The 26391-nt window shown below is 47.9% G+C and overlaps 1 protein-coding gene across 1 annotated transcript in view; it reads right to left on the bottom strand.

The window, feature by feature from the left end:
- Window positions 1–17300, bottom strand: part of LOC104251539 (unconventional myosin-X) — an 82007-nt gene extending 64707 nt beyond the window's left edge. Inside the window, exons 1-5 of the mRNA XM_059820325.1 lie at window positions 17196–17300; window positions 12409–12507; window positions 8301–8459; window positions 3897–4084; window positions 3517–3651 (exon numbers count right to left, since the gene is read on the bottom strand). Coding sequence (XP_059676308.1) covers window positions 3517–3651; window positions 3897–4084; window positions 8301–8459; window positions 12409–12507; window positions 17196–17300 — 686 coding nt within the window. The remainder of the gene's footprint in view (window positions 1–3516; window positions 3652–3896; window positions 4085–8300; window positions 8460–12408; window positions 12508–17195) is intronic.
- Between the last annotated feature and the right edge of the window lie 9091 nt (window positions 17301–26391).

The following is a 26391-nucleotide window of genomic DNA, read 5'->3' as shown; positions in this document are numbered from 1 at the left end:
GTGGTTGTGGGAAAGGCTCAACAACATTCAGGAAACTTCAGGCAGTATTTTCCTAATTTATCTCTTGAAAGTCTCACTTTAAACAAATGAAAGCATAGAAATGAAATTGTTCTGTTATAATACATTACAACTATAGAAAACCCTGTCACAGAAATCTGTGTGCACAGATCAGGAGGTAAATTCCTTGCCCTGGAGAATTTGAACTCCAAGACCCACGCCTCTGAAACAAGTATGTAAATAAGGACATTGCACAGGAATATACCACTGAGCACACCAACGCCATAAATCAACAAAAATTAATGGAGACAACCAGAAAAAGGGAGGACAGGGTTATGTTATATGACCATCACAGTTGCAGTGAGAGTACAGTAACCAGCCAGCCGATTTACGGCTCTAAATCATGTTAAATTAGATAAGCAAAGCACGAGGAAGTATCTTTATAGTTTAGTTTGGCAACGGGCTCACGCACATGAGTGTGGAAGTCTTTTCAGGGATGGGGGAGGAAATGGGCACGTGGGTGTCTGAGGTTGGTGGCAGCTGCAAGGCAGAAGGGTGGGTGAGCTGATACAGCCAGAAATGAGGGCGGGTGCCTTGGCCAAGCAAACTGCCCACGCCAGCAGGCACATCACAACGTGGCATTTGATGCAGCAATGAACTGCGCGAGGCGGAGCGGTGCATCAGGAAGGTGATGCTGGCTGCTCGGCTGGATGTGGGCAGGGTGTGTTGCAGGACTCAAAACGATGGGAACCAGTTTCAGCAGGGCAGCAGAAAGTGAAGCCTGGATTTTAGAAATATTGCAACATATGCAGCTCAAAGATTCAGACGCATAGCTGAAGGCAAAAAAGAAAATTTGACGATTAGAGGGATGAATAACAGGAGAGGTGACTATGCTGTCAGCAGTGTCACCCAACATGGAGAAGGGAGTTTCAGAGTGAAGCGAGCAAGGAAAAAAGCTGAGAGGAACGTTAGCAGAATTTTTAATGGACTGATGGATATTTTCAAGAAAGAAAACAGACCAAATCAACATTGCCAAGGGAGTTTTCAGAGCCTGATTTCTGAGAAATACACCAAGCAAATGATAGAAAGCTGACGTAATACTTTGTTTATAATGCTGTCTGAAATGGAGAAAGAATCCAGCATTGTTCCTGGGTATGTGCCGGGGTGCAAGGATGAAAATCCGCCAAAAGCTAACCCAAGGAGGGCCACTGGCAGAGCAAGTGAAGCTGAACTGCAAACATACGAGGTAGGCTCGTTAGGAGTGGCAACAGCTTCTGGCTCTGGGCCAGGCCTTCAGCTTCTCTTCTTCAGGGAAAAGGTGACAAACCAAATTCTTTTGCACTCGCATTGCAATAGCTCGTGTAGCACTAGAGATGTACACAAAATGAGTCACGAGCTTGTACTCCACCTCACAGCTGTGGGATCTTGCAGACTCAGGAATCACCTACCTACCATGGTAAGCTTTCTGGATCACAGTCAAGTTACCACTTAACCGCTAAGCGGGCTTGAGCCTTATAAGCCGCTTGCCTTAAAGCAGATTTTGCAGATCTTGAGTCGTGACTGTATTACACTTAAGAGCTTTTTCTAATTTGCCAATGTCCCTGGCAAAATCTGCACGCCTGCAAAGGATAAATCATCCAACAACGGTCTCTTGAGCACCAGGTCCAACGGCAGCAACCCCTCTGCTTATAAGGATCCGAAAAACTGCAATGCTCTTGCAGCTGCCATGTTAGACACTGCATGTCTGCTTAGGCTATTTTCACCGCAGTTACTAGTAACTTTTTTGCGTCACCATCTTCCAGGAAACATTCCTTCTCTCCACTCTCTGGGTCCTGAAATATGCCACTTGCATGACAGTCACTTTTACACAGATGGTTCAAAGGATTCCAGCTTATTACACAACTAGATCCTGTTGCAGACATCTGATTTACTCCTCTGGAGTTTTCTGCAACTATCACAGGCTCAAACTGGGACCAGCCTGCAGCCTCGCCTTTGACAGTACCAAACTGCAAGACTCTCAGCAAGGTCCTCCAGCCAGTCTTGTGTTGAGAAATTTTTGTTTAATTTAATTTATTGCTAATTAAGAGAAACTTCCAACCGTGGATTCAGGTGTTAAGAAAACAGAGACTTAAGTAAACATCTTCCCTCCCTCTTCCCAAGGCTTACCTGAGGTCAAACACCTATAGCTCCCCTTAGCCTCAGCTTCCATTTTTACCTCAGGTTACAACCAGTCCCTCACAACCCCCCCCGCAAGGCAGCGGGCAGCGCAGGAGGCTGGGGTCCCACACGTAACCGTTTCTTTCTCTTGCTCTTTGCTTCCTCATTTTCGCTGCTGCTCTTTGCCTCTCACTGGTTTTCCTCAGCTGCACTTTGCTTCTTCAAGTTTTCCTGACACTCTTTTCCTTGCTGATCCTGTTCCAGCGTGGGTTACCTGTGGGCCATGGTCCTGGGGTGTCCCTGTCCTGGGGTGGGCCATGGTCCCTCAGGGGCGTCCCTGCCCTGGCATGGGTCACGGTCCCTCAGGGGTACCAGGACCTGCTTTGGCACGAAGGATCCCCCCCAGAGCGCGTCTCCATCCCCTCATGGCTGCCGCTTTCCTTCCCAAACACGTTTGACCCAGGCACCATGCAATTCCCCGCCTGCCTGATGCCTTCGCAAGGTTTTGGTGGGTGGTGGCTATTCCCCGGTGCCCGCTCCAGCCGAGACCGGCTCTGACCAGCCCGGGGCTTCCTCCCACACAGGCCCCGCTGCAGCCCCCAGGCAAACCTCCTTCTCCTGCCCCTTACGGCTCCCACGGACGTTTCTCCTTAAAATCACCTGCCTGGACAGCAAGGGAACTGCAAGGCAGCCCACAGGACCTCTGAGGGCAAGGCGTACCGTTGGCCTGAAAAAAACAGAGGCCAGAGGAGAGTAGGGGCTAAAGGAGGAGACCAGGAGTCAGAGCGTGACGGATCACTGCGAGCACAGCCACAACTGAGAGCTGTGGGAGACAGGGGCGACCTGGGACAGCCATTGCTGTGGCAGGGAGGGACAGTACCCACGTCCCCTCCAGCCACTGCCACGAGAGATGTGGGCCTGAGACACAGAAAGAGGGACAGCGCGATGATGTGCGGGTGAGCTCAAGGGTGCAGCCAGGCGGGCATAGAGGATGAATTACTGAAGGAAGGAGGAATCCCAGCCTTGGCTAGAGTATTAATTCTCCGGCTGCCACACAGACCCAGTGCTGCTATTGGAAAGAAGCTGAATTAATCCACAAGCAGCTGGGAGAGAAGCCAGAGTGAGGCATCCATCCCAGCAAGACTGCAACCTCCGCATTCCCTGACGTGACACCGTTCAGCTGCACGAGCCTCGCTGCCCAGGTTCGGCTCCATCCGTGGCCCGGCTCAAGCAGCCCAAATGCAGACACCGTGCAGAAGGCAATGCCCCTGCCATAGGCAGGCTGCCCCAGCATGCCGGCGCCCACGGACCTGCCGGGCCTCTGCGGGACCGGACATGTGGCACCCGTGGGAGTCACCGTACCTGCTTTCCAGGATGGCTTCCTCCACGCGAGTGCTCTTCTCAGACACAGGGGCCCCGAGGGAGGTCTGGCTCATGGCTGACAGAAATTTCAGCAGCAACTTGGTGCTCTCGGTCTTCCCAGCTCCACTTTCTCCACTGTTAAATAAAAGATACACGTTCCATTCGCAAATCCAGGACAGACCGAGCTAATGACCATCCCACCCGCAGCAGAGAAGTGATCTCCAGGAATAAACACGTAGCATCTCCGCTGCGGCAAGCAGGGGTCAGGCAAAGAGTAGGGTAGGATGGTGTGGGTATTTAGGCAGATGTCATTGCAAATGAAGCAGCAGGAGCAAGGCATGTAATGCAGTCAGGGAGTAGCCGGTTCTCCCATTTCTAACCTTATCAGAACACACTGGCTGTCATGACGCTTCCACAAGCAGCAGTAGCACTCGTTAGCGGTGGCGAAGATATGGGGAGGCAGCTCACCCAGGCGATGCTGTCTGTACAGGTCTATGGCATCCACACTGTACAGACCAGGGATGGGTTTGTAGGGATTTACTGATGCCAAGATGGAACCAATGTTTGTCTAGGGGGAGAAAACAAAACACAGCAAGGAAATAAAGCTCCTGAAAAAAAAAAAAAAAATCACAAACCCAGACCCTGAAATAACTCGTGGTGAAGGGAGAAAGCCTAAATAAGGAAGTTGGGCTTCAGCACAGCACTCCCCAATTTGGAATTTGGCAAAGAATGTCAAACCCCAGCGTAGGGACTGCATGACTGGGTATGGATGGGGCAGTTTGAATTTTGCTGCTTTACAATGAAATGTTCTTAGTCTGTTGTCTTTGCTAAATTAAGCTTACACAATTTAAAAACATGAAGCCATCTTCATACCCAGCTACCTCACTCTGTGCTTGAAGCTGAAAAGCAGAGCCAGGACTGAAGGAGTGTCAGGAGATACCTTTAATGCCCCTATCCACAGTCTGAAGTGGAAGGGGCTTCGCAGGGTTCAAGTGCCTCCTGAACAAAGAGGTGGGACACAGAGACACAGGCACACACGTGTGTGAAAAGCCACTAAAGCGTATTGGATTTCTTCTGAAAATTGCTGTTTGGAGCAACTTAAATCATTTGGTAAGCCAAACCAAAATTGACACTGAAGATGAAGCTCAGGATTTCAAGTCAAAACATTTCTACATTTTCTAAATATTTTATTTTGAAAATATTTATTTTTAAAATCTCACAGTTCAAGAAAAGAGTTAGTAAGGTTTAAAAGAAACTACCCAAAGCCTAATATTGAATTTCAAATTATTCTTTTGTGAAGTCAGAAGGAAATTCATTTTGGTTTTTGGGCCATGACTTTTTCAGTTCAGCCAGCCAGCTCAAATCCAGTTATTCTCAGAGCTGCAGTTCAGACCAATGGTGCCACCTCTCTCCTAACAATGGCTTTGTAATATGGGCAACGTCTAGCTTAAATCCTGCTGCTGGTATGGTGGCCTCCTTCGCAGGGACATTTTGGGCTGCTCTACTCCAGGAATTCCCATTCTCAGCAGGGATGACAGAAGAAACGCTTATATTGCTGCAGTAAGTGCCAAGCTTTGTGGCCAGGGACAACATCTGGTATTATTTCCAAACCATGAACTACAAGTCATCACATACATATACCAGGATTTGCATGCATCCATTGGAGAAGCTGTAAACGAAACACTTGGTGACAAGACAGACACGCGCTTTCTCCCTGCCAAATGAAATCTGGGGCCATGCTGCAATGCCAAGCTCTGAAGCCAGACTAAGATGCTGTAGTCACCAAAATATTTAAGACTCATTTATTAAAGCATCAGTCACAGATCATCAGGGGGAAAAAATCATCACCTAGGCCTAACTGCATTATTGGTATGAACAGGCTAGCATGGAACAAGTTCTGAGGACCCTGACATGGACTTTTGTAGGCAGAAATATAATCAATTGGTGATGAAAGCAATAAGCAAGCAGATGATCTTTGGCAAGACAGGTGGGAGGAAATGGGAAAGCACTGAGAGAGAAAACATGGATCAGGAAAAAGCAGTATACAACCAGTTGAACAACAGATATTGTCCAGACACTGCAAGACAGAGGTCCATCCTAACACTTCTCCCAGACATTCACAGCATTTTTTCCTCTCAGATGTTTTATTTTACATTTCCCACTCTAGTTTCAGCTCTCCCAAGGAACAGAGCTCCTGTTGCAGTCCTTTCCAAAACTTCTTCCAGTACAGACATCTCTTTCAAAGGTGTTTCTAGGAAACTTTTCCATCTCCCAGTTGCAGTCTCCTCATCACCTCCAGTCCCTTATAGACAATTTATATCCACAGTTTTTAATAGCAATAGCATTTGTGCATCAACCGTGTACATACCAGCCACTCTATTAGCAAGCAGTGATCGTTCCCAGAGAACTCTGTAGAGCAGACAAGCCACATGTGGCATGGCTGCTTCTCAAGACAATAGATCCTGCTGGGGTGGTTACACATGGCAGAGCTAGGGACAGCACAGAATGTGGCAGTACAGCCCTTGGCTCATTTATACACCACTCACACTATGTTGGGTCTACTTTTAATAAGGGATACAGGAATTGTGGGAATGAAGGGGGAGGATATACTCTTAAATGCTGCAGGCTGTTGCTGTGCTCACATAAGTTCCTTAAACAGTTTGGTAGAACTTGAATAGTACTTCTTTGGCAAACAAAAGGTACTGTTGAGATCATTGGTATTCCTGTAGCACATTGAGTACCACACCAGTACTGCTACCTACACTCCCTTTAAGAGCTCATGGTAGGATGCCTCCAGGCATACAGCTCAGAATTGCACTTGTCCACTTCATGTTCTCAGTTTCCAATCCCCTCATTTATTTTTATTATTATTTACTTACTATTATTTTTAATACTAGTTAGTAGGTTACCCATTCCTTCAGGTGAATTTGTTTTCCAGAAAATTATTTTTCACTTGTTTCTGATCTCTCCAATTTCCTTCCAAGTACTTTTGGCCCTGACTGCGGCATAACTCCTGTCAGTACCTCTTCATCTGCAACTTTAGCCTACTGTGCTCTCTGTGGAGACCATGGAGAATGATATTAAATGAACTCAACCCCTGTAACATTCATGATATTCACAGATCACCGCAAGTCATTAGGTGGCACTAGAGCTGACATTCTCAATTTCTGCTTAACTGAAAACTGTACGCAGCAGGGCTTTGGCAAAAACTAATAGTTAGTGATAAGGTAGCTGCAATATTAATATCTGCACTGCAGAAACACAAAACTTGTCCGGTTTAGTGTCCTCCAGGTCAGACATTGCGCAAACATATACCCAGATACAGTCCCACTCAAGAAGGGGCTTATAATCCTTCACTAAGGGTTTCTTCCCAGTGTTCAGCATATCACAGAAGTCAGGCCCTTCATAAATCTCCCAAAAATTCAGATCTGAGGTGCACAGCTGACATTCATGCACTATGCACAGGCAAAAAATAGCATCATATTCAAACTTTTAACACCTTTACACATGGATGGAGAAGCCACAGAACTAATGCTGAAGAGGAGAAGGAATGACATATCAGAGCTAGAGGAAAGGCTTAAGGAGATGGACCTGCTATGACACTGTCACAGCACTGGTGTTGTGGCATTTCTGGTGCAAGGCACAGATTGAAAAGGGAGAGAATCCTGCCTCACATTTTGAAGCGTGAGGAAAACGGGAAGAATATACCCAAATGGGCAAAGAGCTGCACGTGTCAAAGAGAGGTCAGGAAGAGCAGCAAGGACAAGGGCCATCAAAAGAGCGTGTGCATGTGGGTACTGCCACAGGGTCACAAGGCTATGTTGATAGACAACAGGCAAGGGGGTTTATAGCAAAAATTAAAAAAAAAAAAAAAGAATTTGCAGCCTTCTCTGCATCCCGGTGCAGGAGATGGTTCAGAAATGGGGTCACTTCATTGATCATTTCCTGGAATACAGGTGCATATGGTTTGGTTGCCTTGGTAACAGTTGCTATGCAACACAGATTTACATTTTTGCTGTCATGATCTGAAAAACTCTGGGTGCGCATAGCATGGACAAGCAAGGTAAGAGTAAAGCAAGGTAAGGCCATTTTTGTAATATATCCTCCTAGTCCTCTCCAAGTCTCAGCGGAGCATGCTGCCATCCCAGCACTCCAGGGATGCCTTGTCCCAGGTATGCTTTTCCTCACAAGTCCCTTTCCTGACGCTTGCCTCCTTCCTGAGGGCCCGAGAGGGAAATCAGGAGATGCTTTGAATATTCATCTGTGCAAGGAGAGCAGAACAACACAAAAAAGGCATAACTGCACATAAAAGCAGAATAATTAGGCAACAGGTTTGCTTTCCTAGCTTTGTTGAGCAGTAGCTTTATCCAGATCGGGAGGGATACTCAATAACAACCTGTGTACACTGCACTTTCCAGTCTACTTGGCCATATAAACCTCTGAACAGTAATAATGGGAATCTGGGAAATTTGAATGCCAGCTTGTAATACACGGATGGTCATGGAGGATACAGAGCTGCACAATTACCACAAAGCCTAGAGGTGAATGTTCATGTTTTGGAAGTTCTTCTATAGATGCAAAGAGGCCCCTCTGGTAGGGGTAGGATCTCAGAGGGCTGATGGAGCTGGCAAGGCAGAAAAAACCCTCCCTTTTTATCCACATGAAACTGCTCAGGAAACAAGGCTAAAAATCAGTATTTCACATGCAAAGTGGCAGCCCCGAAGCTAAACACAAATCACACAAATCATTAGCCAGAAGGGATGTGGCCCAGCTTGAACACTTACGTAGATGTTACCCTGTTGGTAACGGTGGTGCAGGTTAAGCAGGATGGCAGCTTCATGCAGATCTCCCAACATAGACATGTCTTCTACCCCATCAACGCTGGTCTGGTGCATTGGCAAGACCTTTTCCCTGGAAAGGGAGGCCTTGGGGTACTGGAATACCTGGAAGAATGGGGAGAAGGACAAATAAACACAGGACACCTGGGCACATGGTCTGATTTCCTACCAAAAACACACCCTTTTCCACAGCTTTATACTTCAGCATTGGAAAAGGAAATATTAAGGCACAGATCTGTTCCCTATTTTTGTACTTGTTCCTCTGTTCCTGTTCCTACCTATTTGAGCTCTCCGGCCAGAAACCATACAGCACACTTCCTTCCTTTGCTACAGAGTCACTCTCTCACATTCACTACTGACAGGGACAGACCAATGCAAGGTTACTTGATTGTTACTGAAGTGCCCTCAGCAGGAGCAGGGCACCAGCCTCCAGGAACACCAGGCCGAGCAAATATTACACACTGTGCTCAGGACTGTGAATAATGGTGGCAGCTGCTCCCAAGACACCAGAAACAGCCTTTCACAAAAACACAGGAGGGATCTTATCTCTGACTGTGGGGAGGTTGAGGCAAAGCTTATTCACATTCCAGGTTTGGCCCTGCACTCTCCCATAGGAGCAGCCAGAGAGTGTCTGGGAGAGGTTGTCATGCCAAGAGCAAAGGAGAGAAAAGCATATGAGAAGCCAAACAAAGTAGTGACACCCTGTGTGCAGCTTTCAAAGTGTTCGTACAGTGACAACTATTAACTTCTACCACTGCTCTGGGAAGTACCCACTTCTCTCTCTACACGGTTGCACTCTTCTTACCTCAATTGCTGCATCCTTCTTCCTGCTAGAGCTTCCTCCTCCTCAATAACCCACACTTCAGCTATCGGGTCATCTTCTTTACCCCTTTTCAACAGAGCTGAGATTATCTGACTGTTCCCCTCCACCATAGCCACATCCCAGTCCTCCTTTCCTCCTCCTCAAGCACGATGCTGACATTTCACAAAAGTTATTTCAGTTGCTTCCCACTCTTGGATTCAACAATGTGCCATCTCCCACCCAGCATCCCAAGCTCCGCTAGATGGTAAGACCCAAGACAGACAGATGGGAGACTTCATACAAGCAGCCTGGAGAAGCAAACCGGCCCGCAGTAACCCTTCCAAAGAAACTTGGGCTTTTCCTTCCCTTCCGGGGCTCTGGTCTCTACCTCATTTCCATCCCTGCTTGTCAGCCCTCCAAGGTGCCGGCAAGAATATGACAGACTCCACAGAGAATGAACCATCATCTGCAGTGTTAATCTATCTGGTTTCTCCTGCCTGCATTCCTGGAGTCCTCAGGATGCGTAACTGCCAGGGAGAAACCAGCCACGCAGCTGCAGGCTGAAGACAGAATGAGGTCACCCTGCCCCCTCCAGCGAGCCACCCTTGCGAGTCCCTTGCATTGAGCTCACTGCTGCAGCGCGTTGCAGGTGCCCAGCAAGCACCCCTTCTCAGCTCTGAGCCTGCACCCTTGCCAGCATGGGAAAGGAGTAATCTGGCACAGGATCCCTTTACAAGATCCCCACGATGCCTGAAAAAGTGTGCACAATCAAAGCAACATCTCTGCTCCTGGAAGGAGCTGGGGAGGAGAAGCAGGCTCATTTCCCCAGATGTGTCTGCCCAGTCACACGTAATGTGACAAGGACTTGGTCTCTTCCACTGGGAGACTGCCCCGCAGCCTGATTTTCTCACTGGCCAAGGGGCTTTCAACAATACGTAGTTCATATTCATGAACAGTCCACTCCAGCACACAGGTTCTCTCCCAGCCTCCCTCATCTTCTGTGCACCACTTCTGTAGCTGGGTGTCAGAGGCATGACTCTGCCAGCAGCAGGACCCCCGCTCTGCAAGCATATCCCAAAAAACCACATAAATTATTTTTTTTTTTCTTCAGAGCAGAGGCCTCAGGCACTTCCACAAGAAAACTGAGGGAGCAGGAAGGGACAATGGGACAATTAAATTTGGGGGAAGAGTACAAGCTGCAAATGCACAACACTTGCTGGAGTGTCAGGAGCAAAACCACTATAGCACTTTCAAACCATGAGGCAGCAAACCACCCTGGCTCTCTTTTCTCTGCTGAGTTGGACAAATTTTGGAAGGGGACAAGTCCAAAATGGTATGATGCAATCTTTCCTTACATCTGCCTGGCACTTACCCATTTACCACTGCATTGTCAGCACTTGTGGCCATTTGGGCCAAGAGAAACATCAAGAAAATGCCTAGGGAAAAAGCTGAGTGGACAAGTGTCCCAAAAAGATACCAGGTGGTTAGCAGCACCTGTGCCAAGAGGCTGCTATGCATGAAAAATAACTGTGATGGGTCAGAGCTTGTTTCCTTGCTCTTGTAGACAACACAGGAGAAAATGGGACCCTGAAGAGCAACAAGGACCCTAAATACAAGAGTAAATGATTAGTAGGGACTAGATCATCACTTGTTAAACCTGTCTTGAGCCTCCTGAGTGGGGTTATTCAGTCATCTGTCCCTAAAAGGAAAATCTGGTTCAAGATCCTCAAAGAGTTAAGCAGGTGCTCTGGCAGGACTGCAGCAAAGGTGGATGAGAAGGGCATTGGCTTTGGTACCCTCTGGACAAAACACTGAATAGGTGAAATATACTCCCTGGAGGAGTGGACTGATGCCACACTGACACCCTAGCCTGCCACCTTCATTGCTTGAGGGCTAGCTGTCTTACGCCAGGTAAAAACTCAGATGAAAACATCTTCATTTTACTTTGGGCTGGATGGTTCAGTTGATCACTCTGATATTAGGATCCCTAAATCTAGTATCCTCAGGAGCAAGCCTGGGAGAGTCACAGAAGTACTCACCATTTGTTCACCCTCCACAGGCTGCTGCATTACCTGTGATGAATGCCTCTGTGATCTCTTAGAATGAGTTACTGACTATCCAGCACTCCTAAAGCAAGACAACTCCTCAAGAAAGGATTTAAGAGACTAGAGTAACCAGATGGAAAACCTATGTGTCTGCTAGGTGAGTTTCTGTCTCTGAGAAACACATCAGGCTCTTTAAAAAGGAATAATGATTTGAAATCTAGCCCTGTCAAAGCAAGACTGAAAAATACTACAGTCCTACCACTGACTCTCCACGAGCTGGAGTCCTATATCCCCTTTCCCCCTGTGCCCTCCTTTGTTTGCCAGGTAAGAGGCTGAAAAAAACTGTCCAATTTCCTGTAACAAAGAAGCTGCCTGCAGAGCACGGTTCAGGAAAACAGCTGAGCAGATCTAATTGCTTACTGCTGGAGGGCACAGTCCTGCCCATTTCCCCATCCTCCTCCCAGCCCAGGCACGTTTGACTCACTAAGAACCTCAGTGAAGGCAGTGAGTAGTTTTCCCAGGGTTAGGGAGCAGAGCTGACTCACTGAGGACTTGGATGATCCCCAGAGGGCCCTTCCTACCAATATTACTCCACAAGCCCTGCAGCAGGCATGCCAGGGAACCACAAGGAGTATAGGGCTGGAAATAGGGCAGGGAAGAGGCTTGTTCCCTATTGCTGGCAGAGAGGTCTGCTCTCAGAGGAGCTCAGCTGCCTTGTTGAACTGTCCTGTGCAAAGCTGCTGCACTTACACTGCTGACTGACACAGGGAGCTCGCTTCCACATCCAGCCCCTGACCCAAAGGGCTGATGGCAAAAGCTGCTGAAGCAGACAATGGTGAGCACAACCACCCTGACAGCAGCATGGCTTGCAAGAAGCACATCCTGGCAGAAAGGGCTGCGTAGCTGGTGGAACTGCCTCTTTCCTAGGAGCATTTCCTAGTCTGTTAATGCAACTCCTTCAAAGATGGCACAAGAAAAAAGAAGCAAAGTGAGGTGGGCAGGCAAATGAACAGAAGAAAGAGAACAATCTTCTCTTTTTAGCCTTTGTTAGACCTTCGGCATCGCTTGTAACAGAGCCTGGTCACTTTTTAGACAGAATTGCAGCATTTCAATTGATACATTTCCTTTTAGCATGAAGGTCACGCAAGACCAAGAAGTCCATCTTGCAACTTGGCATAGGCTACAGCCTCATGCAAACTTCACTTACCATGCCGTAATCTGAGGTGAAGAGCACGTTTCCATCGGCACATGAGCCAACAGTGCATGGCTGCAGCTGGTCCTGCTCCCGCAGCCATACCCTGGCACCCTGCAAAAGCCAGAAGACCTCCCATTAGAAAGAACTGGAGCCTGCAAACAGGGTGTAAACACCCAAGGAAGCCTGGGGGAAGCTGCGATATTCAGAGGCTACTTCCAAGCTACAGCCGCTTAAAAATATAAAGCAAGTCCTACTTACATTTTCAGCGAAACTGGTTTTGATTTTTTTAATGTAACATGAGAGGAAGAAAAAGCAGTTTTAATCAGCTTCATGCTGAAACCAACGTGAGGAGACATTAATTTTTTATAGAGTCACGGAAAGATACAAACACACAGAATAGTGGGTTCAACCGTATAAATATTTTCAAACTTAGAATAGCCAGTCATTAGAAGTCATGCTATAATAATAGAAAATGTAAATAAAACATGTTTACAATTTCATACACCCACACATCATTGTAAGTCAAACTGCTTCCAGAAGTCATCAGCAATAGCTAAGTAAACTTCACAGAGCTTTATTTGCCTCTCTTGCAAGAGTTTCCTTGGGTAAATGACATGACTTGAGTGTTTCTCTGATGTATATCTACACTGATGTATATATGATAGCCCTGATGTATATACAGTTTCACACACACTACAAGATCTTAAACTGCACAGTGTCTCTCAAGACAACAGTGAGCACAAAGGCAGACTTCTGGTAACATATGCAGGGATCCGCAAGGCAAGCAGATATCATAGCTCACCTACCAAAAAGGTGTAGGGGAAATCAGTGTGCTGGATTGGCCTCTTCTGCCCTGCCTGACTGTGGGACCTGGTACAAGGGAAAGAGCAGGAGCGTGAAGGTAAATCAGGGAGAGCATGACTTGCAATTACGCAGAATTAGGAATAATGTCACACTGCATTTCAGTTATTGCAAACTAATCTGTTCCATGTCTTTCCACAGAAATAACAAACTCTGCTTAGATAAGTATCGAGAAAAAGCCGAAGTGCTGAACTGTTGAGTAATGTTAAGGCCATCCTGCTTTTCATCAATTCATAGACTTACTTTCTTCCTGATTTGCTTTCTGCCCCTCAGTTATTGATTATAAAAGCCCTTCCTATCCTCTTAAACCTGTCAGCACCATTAGCTCTTTGCTTATAGGCTTATTACGTTTGAAGAGATGCAATAGCATTTCCATATTACATTATCCACAATGTGGAACACTAATTCTATTTTTAATGATTTATTTTAGTTTAGGTGGGTTTTTTTAAGCTACTTTAGTCACTTTAAAACATTTTAGTACCCTGGATTTTCCTTACTGTAGAAGATATGTCTATTGGCCAACCTCTAGTCCTCTCAATAAAGGAACTGGTTTTAATGACATTTTAAAAAGCCTACATAATTCTACTTTTGCTGCTGTGTTCTGCTCTGGAGTTTCCACGGCAGGCAGATGAATTGCCCCTCACCAAGTGAATGAAAAGCACCAGTGCATCTCGTCAGTACCTAAACCCAAGGATGGTGTGCAAAGATCACCCTCATGGCCAGTGAGCAATAGCAATACAAAGAACTGTTTTCTTATGTTGCAGATTCAAGTTTCAAGATCCCAGAGAGCTGGTAAGCAATGCATTGAATACAGGTTTTGAGGAACTATATTAGAGCTCTTCATGACATCCTCTTACATTTTCTGAAACTCTTGATGCTCAAGACAAAGTGTCCTGAGGCATTTGGGCAAGACATTGCTGTTGAGAAATCATCCATTTCCCAAATCATGTTCTGATGATTCCGCACAAACATATGAACAGCAACACATGTTAGCTAAAGATCTTCATGCTATTTTCACCAAAGGCTCCTACTACCATCATGGAATCAAGAGCAAAGAGTCACAAAACAGCAAAGTTGTGTCTTGAGTTCCCAACAACAGGATGAAAGAAAACCTTGTCTAATACACTTATTGTTAACACTCATTCCCAACAGTGCATTTCAATGCCTTCAGACACCAGGAGCACATAGATGAGAGCCTGCAGGCAAGTGTAGTTTAATCAGGAGCCAGGCCTGCACCCTCGCACACACACTGCGCCCCAATGCCATGGCATGCACACAAGCACACACACCAGCATTAGGATTGTGCCATGCTCACAGAACCCTACGTGGTCTGTCCCTGCAGACCGGGGGTCCGGGTTACACACACTTTCCACTCCCTGAGCTCAGAAGTTAGTTTGGAGACAGAGGCAGTTGATAATCTGACACACACGAGACACTCCACGGGCATGAACACTGTTATTTATTGGGTACCATTTAGAGGGAAAAGGAGGGGAGATGGACAATGAGATCCCTCTGGTATCTTCAACACCTAGAAATTATCAGAAAGTCCAGACTGACCCATACCCCTTTCCCAGCAGAAGTCCATGTGCAAAAGTAGTAACAAATAATCCCAAAAGGAGACCTAGTTCTTTTGTACAATATTGCACCATTTCAGACTTATGGCAGATCCTTCTGTGTGCTGCTAAGGAGTAGAAGACAACACGATGAAACTCCCAGGCACTGTGGCATTTCAGCTGCCCAGAACTACTTACTTCAGTTTACTTTGATGTTGTAGCTGTTTTTACAACAGCAATTGCCTCTGCCCAGTAGAATAACTGCACCCATTTATGTTGTTTCCAAAAGGAACATCATGCTAAGACAGCCAGAATAGGAACCACAGAGCAAATAATTATTGTAACTTCTGCCCAGCATAGCCCCCATTTCCTGAAAGGCCGAGTTTGTTTTAGTGCATCTCCTTCCATCAGCCCTTTTTTCTAAACATGAAATTCCCCAAGGAGCCTTGACTACACACAGAACAGATGGTGATACCAAAGAGACTGCCCTCACATCACTCCCCTCTCTCCCGATACCACGCATTTCATTGATGAGTTGAAAGGATTAAATTGAGCAGAAAACTTCCAAGAACTGCCAGGCAGCAAGGCTGAACTTTCATGGGAGAAGCAAGGGCAGCAAAGCAGCGGACAGCCCAGCACTGCAGAGCAGCAACTTGCCAGCTCTGGTGGGTCCCAGCTCCCACAGGTACCCCAGACGATGGGAAAACCCTTGCTCTCCAAGCACCAGAGTAAAAACACTTCAATTTTCAAACTGGGATATAGAAGGTCTCACCCACATCCAGAGACAAAACAGTTTAACAAAATGAAGCAACAAGCAATCACTGATTTGAAGATAAGACCTTAAAAGACAGCTAAGGAACAGCAGAGTGATGACTTCGTGTAACTGCTTTCCATCAAATAAAGCTGACTGAATACTGATGATACAGTTAACTTGAGCCCCTTATACAGTGAGAATACCTCATCTCCCAATTCTGCTTTTAACTAGGATTTTATTAGAGGGGTTGTTTTGAAGTGGAGCAACAACAGCAGATACTGAAAGAAGGAATATAGTAATGTACCAGAGTTCCTGTATCAAGAGTAGGTCACTTGGACGCTAAATGAACGCTGAGAGATCAGCATCCTCATTCCTATGGCCTCAGTGACAATCTGCCCATGAATTGGCCTTGCCACAAAGTGCATAGTAAAGCACAATCCTGAAAACCAATCCCATAACATGGGGTTATAATTTAGAAAATAAAGTTGTCATTCAGAAAATAAGATGTCATTTTTATCTGTTCACATAACACCTGGCACTTTCGGGTCCTGGACTTGGAAATAAATAACATTTCCTGGTATCCACAATATCAAATCAATTGAAGCCACAGATTTTTTTTGGCCTTCTGTGCCTTTTTTAGAGTGACTAATACCAGGAGTTCTCTCTTGCATTCGCACACCTGTATCTGCATCACAGCAGATGCAGCATACTCCGCTGCCAGGCAAAGGATAAGGGAGATTTGTACGCTGTACCCTGAAAGGTACGCACTGAAAGGATGTAGAGGCAGACAAGCAGGGCACAACCCTGACTGCAGAAGGAAAGCACCCATGCACTAAAGCAGAGTGTGTAGCTGTTAGCAGGTGTACCCTCCTTATCAGCTATGCAGCTACTGAAGGCAAAGAGAGCACCAGAGGATGAGACACAGAACTCTACCTGCAGGTGCCTTTGCCTCTCCAGAGCCTCCCAGCCCAGCAGGAGACATATTCAGGGACTGACATGAGCAAGCCACTGCTCTGCAACTGTTCCACGCTTCATATCCTGCTCTCCTCTTATTTGTGTAGTCTGGACTACTCTTGAATCTTCACATTCCCCCAGGACCTCCTCTTTTCTGGAAATGGCTTCTTCCCAGGTGCAAGCAAGAGTGAGCTGCCCCAGCTGTACAGGATTTGAGGAGACAGTTAGCAGTACTGTGTCTCACATGCCCCATTCCTCCTTGTGCACAAACCTACACAACTCCCAAGAGTAACGTGCTTGGTAGGGGCTACAACCATTACGGATACATCAATTTTCCAGGAGTTACTCAGAGAGGAAAAGTGCTTTTGGTTGGAAGACACCCTCTAGTGTGTGAAACATGCACACAATTGTCCACTCTGTTCCCATTATGGGAGGTTTTTGTGATGTTTTCTATGTGAGTGAACATAGTTCTCAGGCTACAGATCAACCCGCAAACACGATACTACAAGAGGCTCTTGCAGTGCCTTGGTTTGGTTAACTATCCCTGATCACTGCTGTAGCCATTCTGCAAGGGGCAGGGATGTCTCAAAAATGGACCCCTCTGCAATGTAAGTCCAAGTTAAAATCTCTGTGGGTGCTCCAAGTTTTTTAGCTATAAGTACTGTGTATATACATACCTTTATCCTCCTGGCACAATGAGGCTGTTTAATGGGTATAAGACATCCAAGCCTTGTGTTTTTCCTGGCGATTGATCCATACGCTCCTAGGCTTGGAAGCAGCATGGCACTAAGCCAACTCTCTTCCCAGCCTCAATAGGCTTTGTGGTTGTAAACCACACAGCAGAGATTGGGCTAGAAGGGCCTTGCAATCCAGACAAAGCCAGGATCAAGTTTCAATAAATGCACTTTTCAACAGATTGATCTAGATGATCATGAATAAGTGATAGGACAGATATAAGAGACTTAGCTAATGGATACAAGATTGCTGGAGAGAGGGAGTCCCTGACACTCTAGACCCATATGGGAAGGAATGCAACCTTGCTGTTTTTCTGATGTCAGGCTGAAATGAAATCATACAGAATCACAGGATCACTAAGGTTGGAAGAGACCCGTAAGATCATCAAGTCCAACCATTAACTAACACCACCATGCCCATTAAACCATGTCCCACAATGCCTCGTCCACACATTCTTTGAATACCTCCAGTGAAGGTGACTCCACCACTTCCCTGGGCAACTTATTCCAGTGCTTCACCACTCTCTCAGTAAAGAATTTTTTCCCAATATCCAGCCTAAACCTCCCCTGGCGCAACTGGAGGCCATTTCCTCTGGTCCTGTCACTTGGGAAAAGAGACCAACACCCACCTCTCTGCAACCTCCTTTCAGGTAATTGTAGAGAACGATGAGATCTCCCCTCAGCCTCCTCTTCTGCAGACTAAACTGAAACTATACAGCCAGTCCCTGGGTTATATCTGATCAGCAAAACCTGGGCCAGCTGCTGTAAGGGAGGGGGCAACCCAGGAGGCCACAGGTAAGAGAGAGACAGAAGCAAGAACAGCTGAGGTGGCAGAAGCTAGCACAGAGCAGCTGGGATGATGGACAATACCTGCAACAGCAGCAGGGGTAACAGAAGTCTACTTCTTGTAAGGCACAAGGATGACATGCTGCAGAGCAAAAAGGGACTGGATTTCATCCAGGAAGGTCCTATGCTCCCCACACAGTAGCCCACTGAGCCTAGGCAGCCTCTGCAAGCCAGCAGAGCTCCCGGAGCTGCGCACAAAGCTGCAGCCATGGGTCCTGCTGCTCCGGAGCTGCAGCCCAGGCTGAGCCCATGACTCAGACTAGTTCTGCCAATTAGCAGTCCCATTCCTTACTAATTAAAGAGCAAAGCCCTCAGTCTGCCAGCAGCTCTGCAGAATAGCGGTATCAGGAAAAGGTCTGTGCATTTTAGATGATCTAATCTAAGAGCAGTTTGGCACTTCTGGTCACTGATGTATGTACACTGCTTCCCACCCCTCTTTTGCCTCCCCCTCCCATCTGTTCTGTTCCTCTCTCCTCCCCCAGTTTGGCTGCTGCACAGCTTCCCTTCTCCCCACTCCCCTGCACATCTCCCAGCTTCACATATCCCCCAGGAAATGCCTGGTCCTTGAAGGTAATTCTTGCTCCTCTCAAAGAAGCAACTACCCACTACAGCAACCACACCAGCTCCTCATCATGAGACTGGAGGGAGTGAACCCCCAACTCTTCTCCCATGCTTCAATGCTGCCCTTTGCCGTGAGCACAGGGTGCACAGAGAGGAGGAGGAGGCGGCGGCAGCTGTGCATCCTTCCAGACTTCACTGCAAACTCTCTGCAGGCTCAGTCTGAGATGAGCTGCCCCCTGCAATTCCACCATGGGCAGTGGAGTCAATGCCCTCCTCAGGTGAAGCAATAGTCCTACAGAGTTTGCAACCAGGAGGGAACTTCTCACCAGCCTCGAAAAGGCATAGTGAAGTTCAGTCCATAAAAGTCAGCAGAGCTGCCCAGCACCACTTCCATGCATTCTCTACTAGCTCTTCCCCGCCTCAAACTTCAATTAAAACAAGTCATTCCATAGGGTACATTACTCACAGAGCCTGGATATTTACAGATGGTTTTCCCTGTTTCTGAATATCACCAACACATCTGAGGAATGTCAGCTTTCCCACATCTTCTCTGTAGAAGCCCTGAGGAGATATTGCATATGCAAAAGCCTGGCCTGGCCCCAGCAAAGCTTTCACTGACCAACTAGCTGCTGCAAACCGAGCAAGTGAAGAGCCATGCCTGGCCTTCCCTCAACTTGGACATTGCTTTGGGTCTCCTCTCCCTCTTGCCACAAAATATATAATGAGGCAGCTTCCTTGTAGCTCCCTCCCTCACTCGAATTCAGCCAATGGCTTCAAGGCTGAAGCTGGGCTGATGGACGGCTGAGTGGCATTCAAGGTCCACAGAGGAGAGCTCAGGGCCTCAGGAAGCCACGAGGATACAGCAGTCTATCAAAGAGAAGCCAGCTCCAGCACCCTGCCTCTGAGCAGCCACTATGCAATGCAATGTTTGTAAAAATCTCAAATGAGAGCCCTGAAACAGTACTTCTTCTGCAATGTTTGTTACGCATAATTTGGGATTATGTCCAATACCTTTTTGCACCTTGCCACATCATTGACTTCAATAATTCCCTGCCATGTGGAGTTCTACCATCTAGTCACACATTATATGGAAACGTACACTTTCTAATCAATCGATCTCATTCCTGTGAAGCAGAAAATCCCTTTTTCTCGCAGTCAGAGGTGGAGGAACAGAGGAATCCAATCCACCTCTCTGCCTCATCCATTATTTTCTGCTCTTTTGCCATGTCTCCCTCTATTTGTCATTTCACTAATAAAGTATTCTCAGATTTCTCAAACTCTTCACGTGAGACATTTTCCTGGTGTTTGATCATCTTCAAACACCACACAGAAAGCAAGTGGAGTGCCTCTGAGCCGGGATGCACTGTCAGCCAGCCTGAAATAAGAGTGAACGTGAATAACGGGGGAAACAGCCCACGTAAGTAAGAAGTTGGGGAATAGTAAAGACAGTAGAGTCCATGTCTCACTATTTTCTCTTCTAAAATTACTGGGGACAAAGACCTGCCCTAGCAGCAGCATCCAACTACGAGATGGGGATGACAGCATCATGAATAATGATGGAGACATGCAGAAGTTTTTAATAAACATCCCTGGAAAGTACCCCTCTTGCATCACACTGAGATGCTGAAGTGCTTTCCCATATATTAGTAAATGGAAAGGACGTAAAACATTTTAAAAATCAACAGGTCCAAGAGTTCCCAGAGATCTGTCCAATAAAGTTTCTCACCAGCTGATACTCATTTTTGATAAGCCTGGCTACGCTAAGGAAATTCCAAGAGACTGGAAGGGTCAGAACCTAAATGAGGGTGATAGCAGGATTATCCCAAGTAACCATGGGTTGTTAGTCTGACAGCCCCAGGGAAAATACGCAGTTTTTGCCCTCAGCTTTTCCAACTTAAAGATACTCTAGCTTTAATCATTGTCCAGTGCCAGCCAACATGCGGAAAGAAGTCTAGTCAAAAAGACTTCTTTGTTCTTTGATTAGCATCCAAGCATAGGAGATAAACAGGACAGTAATAGACTCATGGCATTGTTCATGTAGAACACAGTATTCTGATAAAAGTCAGCCCTTGAGGAGCAAACAGCAGCAAAGGGATCTCAAAACAGTTGTTATGAATGGGGAAAATCATGACTAATTGAGGGAGTTTCTAACCAAACTCTGCAGAGGCAGGGTCAGTACTATTTCGTATTCTCATCAAGGACGTAAAATCAAAAGTAGTGCTGACAGTACTGGCAGATGCAAACATCTGGTAGATCATTAAGTACCCACAATGATGAGACCATCAGAGCAGTGTGGATTCCACAGTCCGCTTGTTTGAACAAAACAGGATTAAAATACAGCCAAACTGAAAGGTCAGCTTCAGGGGAGAAGGAATGCAAGGAACACTTCAAAGGGAGGAATGTCTTCTGGAAAGTCACAGACCCAAAGAGGGTTGCGAACTGCTGAACAGAGACTCCCAGGACATTTGGTTGCAAGAAGAGCTGATGCATGTCTGGGATGTATAAACAGGAGTAAGGAAGTTTACTGCTTACTTATGCTTCGAGGTGTGAGAAAGAAGCCTTCCAGAGAGAATCTAAAAAACACAGTCATTTCTGCTATTCAGAAAGATCCCTTGTAATGCAAAAGTACTTGTGAAAATGTTAATGTCATTATGTAGATTTGCCAGAGCTTGGGCTGCCCTATCTAGCCCAGACACTGATAGCATGGGGATCACAGCCGCATGTGGCCCAGCATGGATTGCAAACCTTACCTCGGTCCCTGCATACTCAACTAACTACACCCTGCTGAGAGGACATGGCTGCCAGCAGTACTGAGACCACTGCTCTGCTATCTGCTGTCTCACCTTTGTCGGCAACCCGGTGCTGGAGAATAATTTCTTGCAGACAGAGAAGTTATTTGGGATGAAACAACTCTCATGAAGCAGAAGAAAAGTAGGACCCAAAAATGGATGGAGCTGCCAGACACTTCAGAAATGAAGCAGGATTTATTTTAAAACAAGGTTGTGTAACCACTTGAAGAAACTGCAAAAAGCAGGGGATCCTCCAGAAATAAGAAGCTTTCCAGAAAGTATGATTCAGCCAAATCTTAATCATTGGCTCAAGACGCAGGTAGCAGGAATAAACAGGACTAATACATAGCCCTGGTCCTAACCCGAATTTCCCCCCTTCTCATCAGATACACTGATCACTGTATCTACGAGAGGCCCTGCCACTGGTTCAGTTGTTACGGTAATCATTGCATTTATAATGACAGGACCCAAGAGTCCCTGCATGCTGTGCCAAGCGGTGCATGGCAGACAGGCCCTCTGTAGGTGTTTTTCCTGGGACTCGGCTCTACAGCACTGCTGAACTGTGTGCAATCTCAGATGGAAATGAGGATACAGAACCACAGAGCTTAGGGTAACTGGAGGATAACCAGGAAACCCAGACTTGCAGAAGTTTCACTCTTAATGATCACATTTAAATAGCTTGCACGTTCTCCTTAAAGCAAAATGGGAAATAAGAAATTGCGAAACATTTGTGATTATTATGTTAAAAAAAGTGAGGCAAGAAGTGAAACCAGAGTGGTATGAGGTGGTTTTGGGAGCAGCGACAGGGCAGCTGCAGGCTGGCCCAGGGAGACCCGGCTTTCCTTCACATGGGGGCTCCCATCCAGCGCCTGCACCAGCCCACCATCATGCCACTGATAGGATCTGACACGGTTGCAGCTCACGAAGCTTGGCTTCAGACAAATGCCCTAAGGAGGGAGCTAACAGGACTCCCTCTCTTCTGCCAGACACTTCTGGCACAAGAGCTTTCTTCTCCACACTTGCTGCTTCAGAACAGGGCAGCCAGGCCCTTTTGCCCTGTATCTGCCTCTTTATCGCTCTGAACGGTTTTGGGGAGGTGCAGCTGGGACGGAGGATTCTGCATGCAGGAACATCCATGTTACACCAGTCCCATGGATCCCTTCAAGGACAGTGGTGGTTGTCTTTAGCTGAACTACATCATAGACTACTTAACCAGAGAGGGGTTGCTCTGTTTGGTGTTGACTCAGAGAGCATTACATACATAGCATGGATGTAATAATCAGCATTTCTCTGTCTCTTCCCAGTCTCTCCAGATCCTCTTTTCTAAGAGGTCACAATATTCTTGGTAAAAAAATATTCTTGGTAATTCCTTGGTAAAGGAGGGCATCAGTGAAAGTTGGTGAAGCATGTGGTCCTCAGGGGAGGAGAGAGGCTTGGTGGGAATACTCCTCCATGGAGCAGCCTCACTGCTGAAGAAGACGATGCTCTAGTCACCATTTCTTTCCAAGACAGCATTTTCCTAAGCCAAGAGTTGTTAACACAGGGGCACTCAGCTCACTGTTATCTGGAAAGACAGTACATCACTCATGGTCAGCGTCGTCCAAGTCAGCTGAACCATTTCTCTCATCTCAGGCAACAGTCTCTAGAAGGATTCTCCAGGACATCCGGCCACGTTCCTCTCTCACAGGAACTCCACCTTCTCTCAACTGCAGGGAGTGTGAGGAGGGCAAACCAAGCTGTTGAGAAATCCAGTCCAGGATGCCAAGTACGAGCCCTCCCCACCCAGCACAAGCTGGGACACTGATCTCTGAATGATGCAGCCAGGCAGCTTCAACCAAGAGCTCAAAGCTGGTGAGAATCGCATGTGCAACCAAAAATCAGACCAGTCCTGTACCTGCTGCAGGAGGCAGGCTCCACACTGCAAAGATGCATTTGCAAGCAAGTCCCTTCAGCTCTTCTCCTTACCCATGTACTCTGTGAATGCTTACACACATGAGTTTACACCAGGACTAAGGAGCCATCAGACACATGGAGGACAGCATGTACAGCTGAGTATCACATGGCCGGCAAAAGGCCACACTCTGCAAACTAGCTGATGGCTTTGTGGAGTAGTCAGACGCTTCCCAGTTGCATTAAGCAGTCAGTGCACCCACGGAGCAGCCAGGGCAAAGCTGCCAGAGCAAAAGAGTCCCAGCAGAGCTGCTTGCTCCCCACCTCGGTTTGGGGCCAAGAAAGCAGCTCAGATGCATGCATGGTGGCAACTCGGGTAGCTCCTGTACTCCTCCATGGACTTGACCCTGAGACTCCCTGCCAGTCTGCCTGTGTCCCTGGGGGAAGTAGCTCCTCTCCCTACCTCCATGGCAGATGTCCCAGGCCACAAAGAAGAGATGGGCTGTAGCCAAGGGAGGAATGCGGACAGAGAGTGAAGACCAGGCTAAGCTGTAGGGAGGACAGCTCAGACCACCATAGCCGTGGAGGACATGAGCACAGGATCCCGCCTGCCTTTCTCTTCCTGTGTCAGAAAGTTTAAGGACTTTGGGGGATTTATTTTACAACACAGATGAAAAGCATTGCATTTCACCAAAAGAGCAATGAGAAAAAACTTTTTAGTGCTTAAAATGCCAGCATTTCTAGGCCAGTGGCACATGAGCAGAAGGAGAACGGCATCTGCAACTCCACTGGATGATGCTGCTTAGTGTAGGCTGATCGTGGAGCCGTGCCGACTGGTCACTCCAACTGGAGAGCAGAGAGGGATGGGATGGGAGAAGTGTCTCCTTTAACCCTGGCCACAACATTCCTGCTCCTCGGGGGGAATTGGAGAGCGAGTCACATCCTCTGTGTCACCCCACATCCTGCCCACACTCCAGACATGCAGGGAAACTTATCATCCGTCACCGCGCCACAGCCCTGGTCTCCAGGGCCCCTCCTCCCTGTCTGGGCACAGGACTTGCTGCAGCAGCCAAGAAAGGAGACAGCATAGTGCACACACCGTCTCGGCTCCTCTGCTCATACCCAGCTGGAACAAAGGCATCATCCGTCACATCCCTCAGCCATGCTGCACACCAGACCTCAGATGGTGGAGGCACACGTCTTTGTGCTGTACCACTTGCCGAGAAAGAAGGCTTTCTAGTCTGGCCCACTTGGGATGCTGCAGGGGAAGAGCAGTGGCAGCATGCAACCGCCAGTTCACCATCCCCAGGGTCAGCAGTCAGAGGAGGGCATGGCACATGGGAAGCCCTTCAGTAGTGTCAAGCGGACACAACCGGCCAAAACTGTTCCCCCCTTGGCAGAGCCAGGATGATAAGTAGGTTGAACCCATCACTAAACCACTTATCATAGATAAACTTCAAAGAATAGGAACTCCTTTAGTCTCCAGGATGCCAAGGGAGGAACCAGGGAAGCTGGGAAGACCCACAGCATCCCCACCTAACCCCAGACACTGACCACATCGCTGAGAGTGGTATCTAAATGCTGCAAGCACAGCATGGGAGCCTGCTAAGGCAAGACCAACAACACGCTGGGGTTTAAGCTATTCATTGTAAGGGATGACATGCATCCCCTGGGACAAGCTTGGCTTCTGCTGCAGCAGAAAGAGGTGGAGAACTCCCTTCTGCTCAGGCGTTGCCCTCCCACCAAGAACCCCCCACCGAGAAAGAGGAAGAGTGACCAGGGTGCAGCAAATGCCAAACATTCCCGCTCCAGGGAAGCCACGGCCCCCCCGCTCCCACCCCCACTGCCTTTCCTGCAAAGCAAAGCTTGATGCTTTCCCACGCACGCTCGCCCCAGCTCTCCAGCCTTGGCCGTCTTGCTTCACCAGGGTTTAAGCCCGTGATTTACAAAAGATGTAAGACTCCTTGAGAGCCCCTGGCTTCAGGCCTGCCCCTCAGCCCTTCCCTGGAAATCCTTGTTTCTCCAGACGACAGCAGAATCATGCCCAGACAAGTGGAACTGGACAAAGCATGCAGTTCTCTGCTGGGTGCTACTTGCCAAGACACGCACCTCCGGGCATCTCCTCTCCAGCCTCCCATTCCTATCAGGCGCTTCATGCTCTTTGGTGGCTACTGCTGTTGCAAGAGGCCAGGAGGTTCCTTGTGACAGAGGGGTGGGCATAAAGGCTCTGGTGAAATGGCCCTTTGGGAAACCCTGGCCTCCATCTGATTAGATACAGGCAGCCCAGGCTTCCAGGAGCAGCAGGTTAATCAGTTAATGGCTGAAAGGATCCTGGGCAATGTGCTGCGCAAGCCGTGGGGCAGCCCCAGCCGCACAGCCCCCGGGGCAGCCACTCTTCCTCACTGGGGCCAGATCTGGGAAAACATCTGTTCTGATAAAGAAAGTGCTTCGCCGGGGAGGCGGCAGGCCCAAGCCCATCCGCTGCTCCAGCCCGCTGACAAGGGGCTGCTCCGGGGGGGCTGCCAGTTCCTCCGCCGCACCCAGGACACATCAAGGGCCAGACATTGGGTTTAATGGCCTGGAAACCAACTGGGGATTGGAGGGGGGGTGTGTCTGATTCCCCTGGCCCCAAACAGGAGGCTTTCAGAGCTCAGCCACAGACCTCAGGATGGCCCCATCACCCCACAGCGCCTGCCATGCCCAGTGCCATGGGCACCCGCTGTCACCCATGGGGCCAGCAAGGGTTGCCCCAGCGTTGCACCCACCTGCCCCTCACTACGAAAGGCAGCATCAGGCTGGGCTGGAAACTTGTGTATGCTCAGGTAAGAAAAGAGGCAGACAGAATTTCAGGGGGTCTGGGGTCTGCACGGCACCGGGCCACGTGCATTAAGGCTGCACATCACTCCCCCCTGCCCCAGGCAGCGCAGTGCCCCACACGGCTGTTGTAGACCCCCCCAAGGAAAGGGCACTGCAGGCAGGCGCGGGACCAGAGCCGACGTCTAACAGGTATGAGCCCGGTTCTGGACGAGCCCGTTCTGCCCGCCGGCGTGAAG

The sequence above is a fragment of the Gavia stellata genome, chromosome 8 (assembly GCF_030936135.1).
Source record: "Gavia stellata isolate bGavSte3 chromosome 8, bGavSte3.hap2, whole genome shotgun sequence".
In the NCBI taxonomy this organism is placed as follows: domain Eukaryota; kingdom Metazoa; phylum Chordata; class Aves; order Gaviiformes; family Gaviidae; genus Gavia; species Gavia stellata.
Note: the sequence above shows the minus strand (reverse complement) of the source record. Positions and strands in the feature narration are given on the sequence as shown.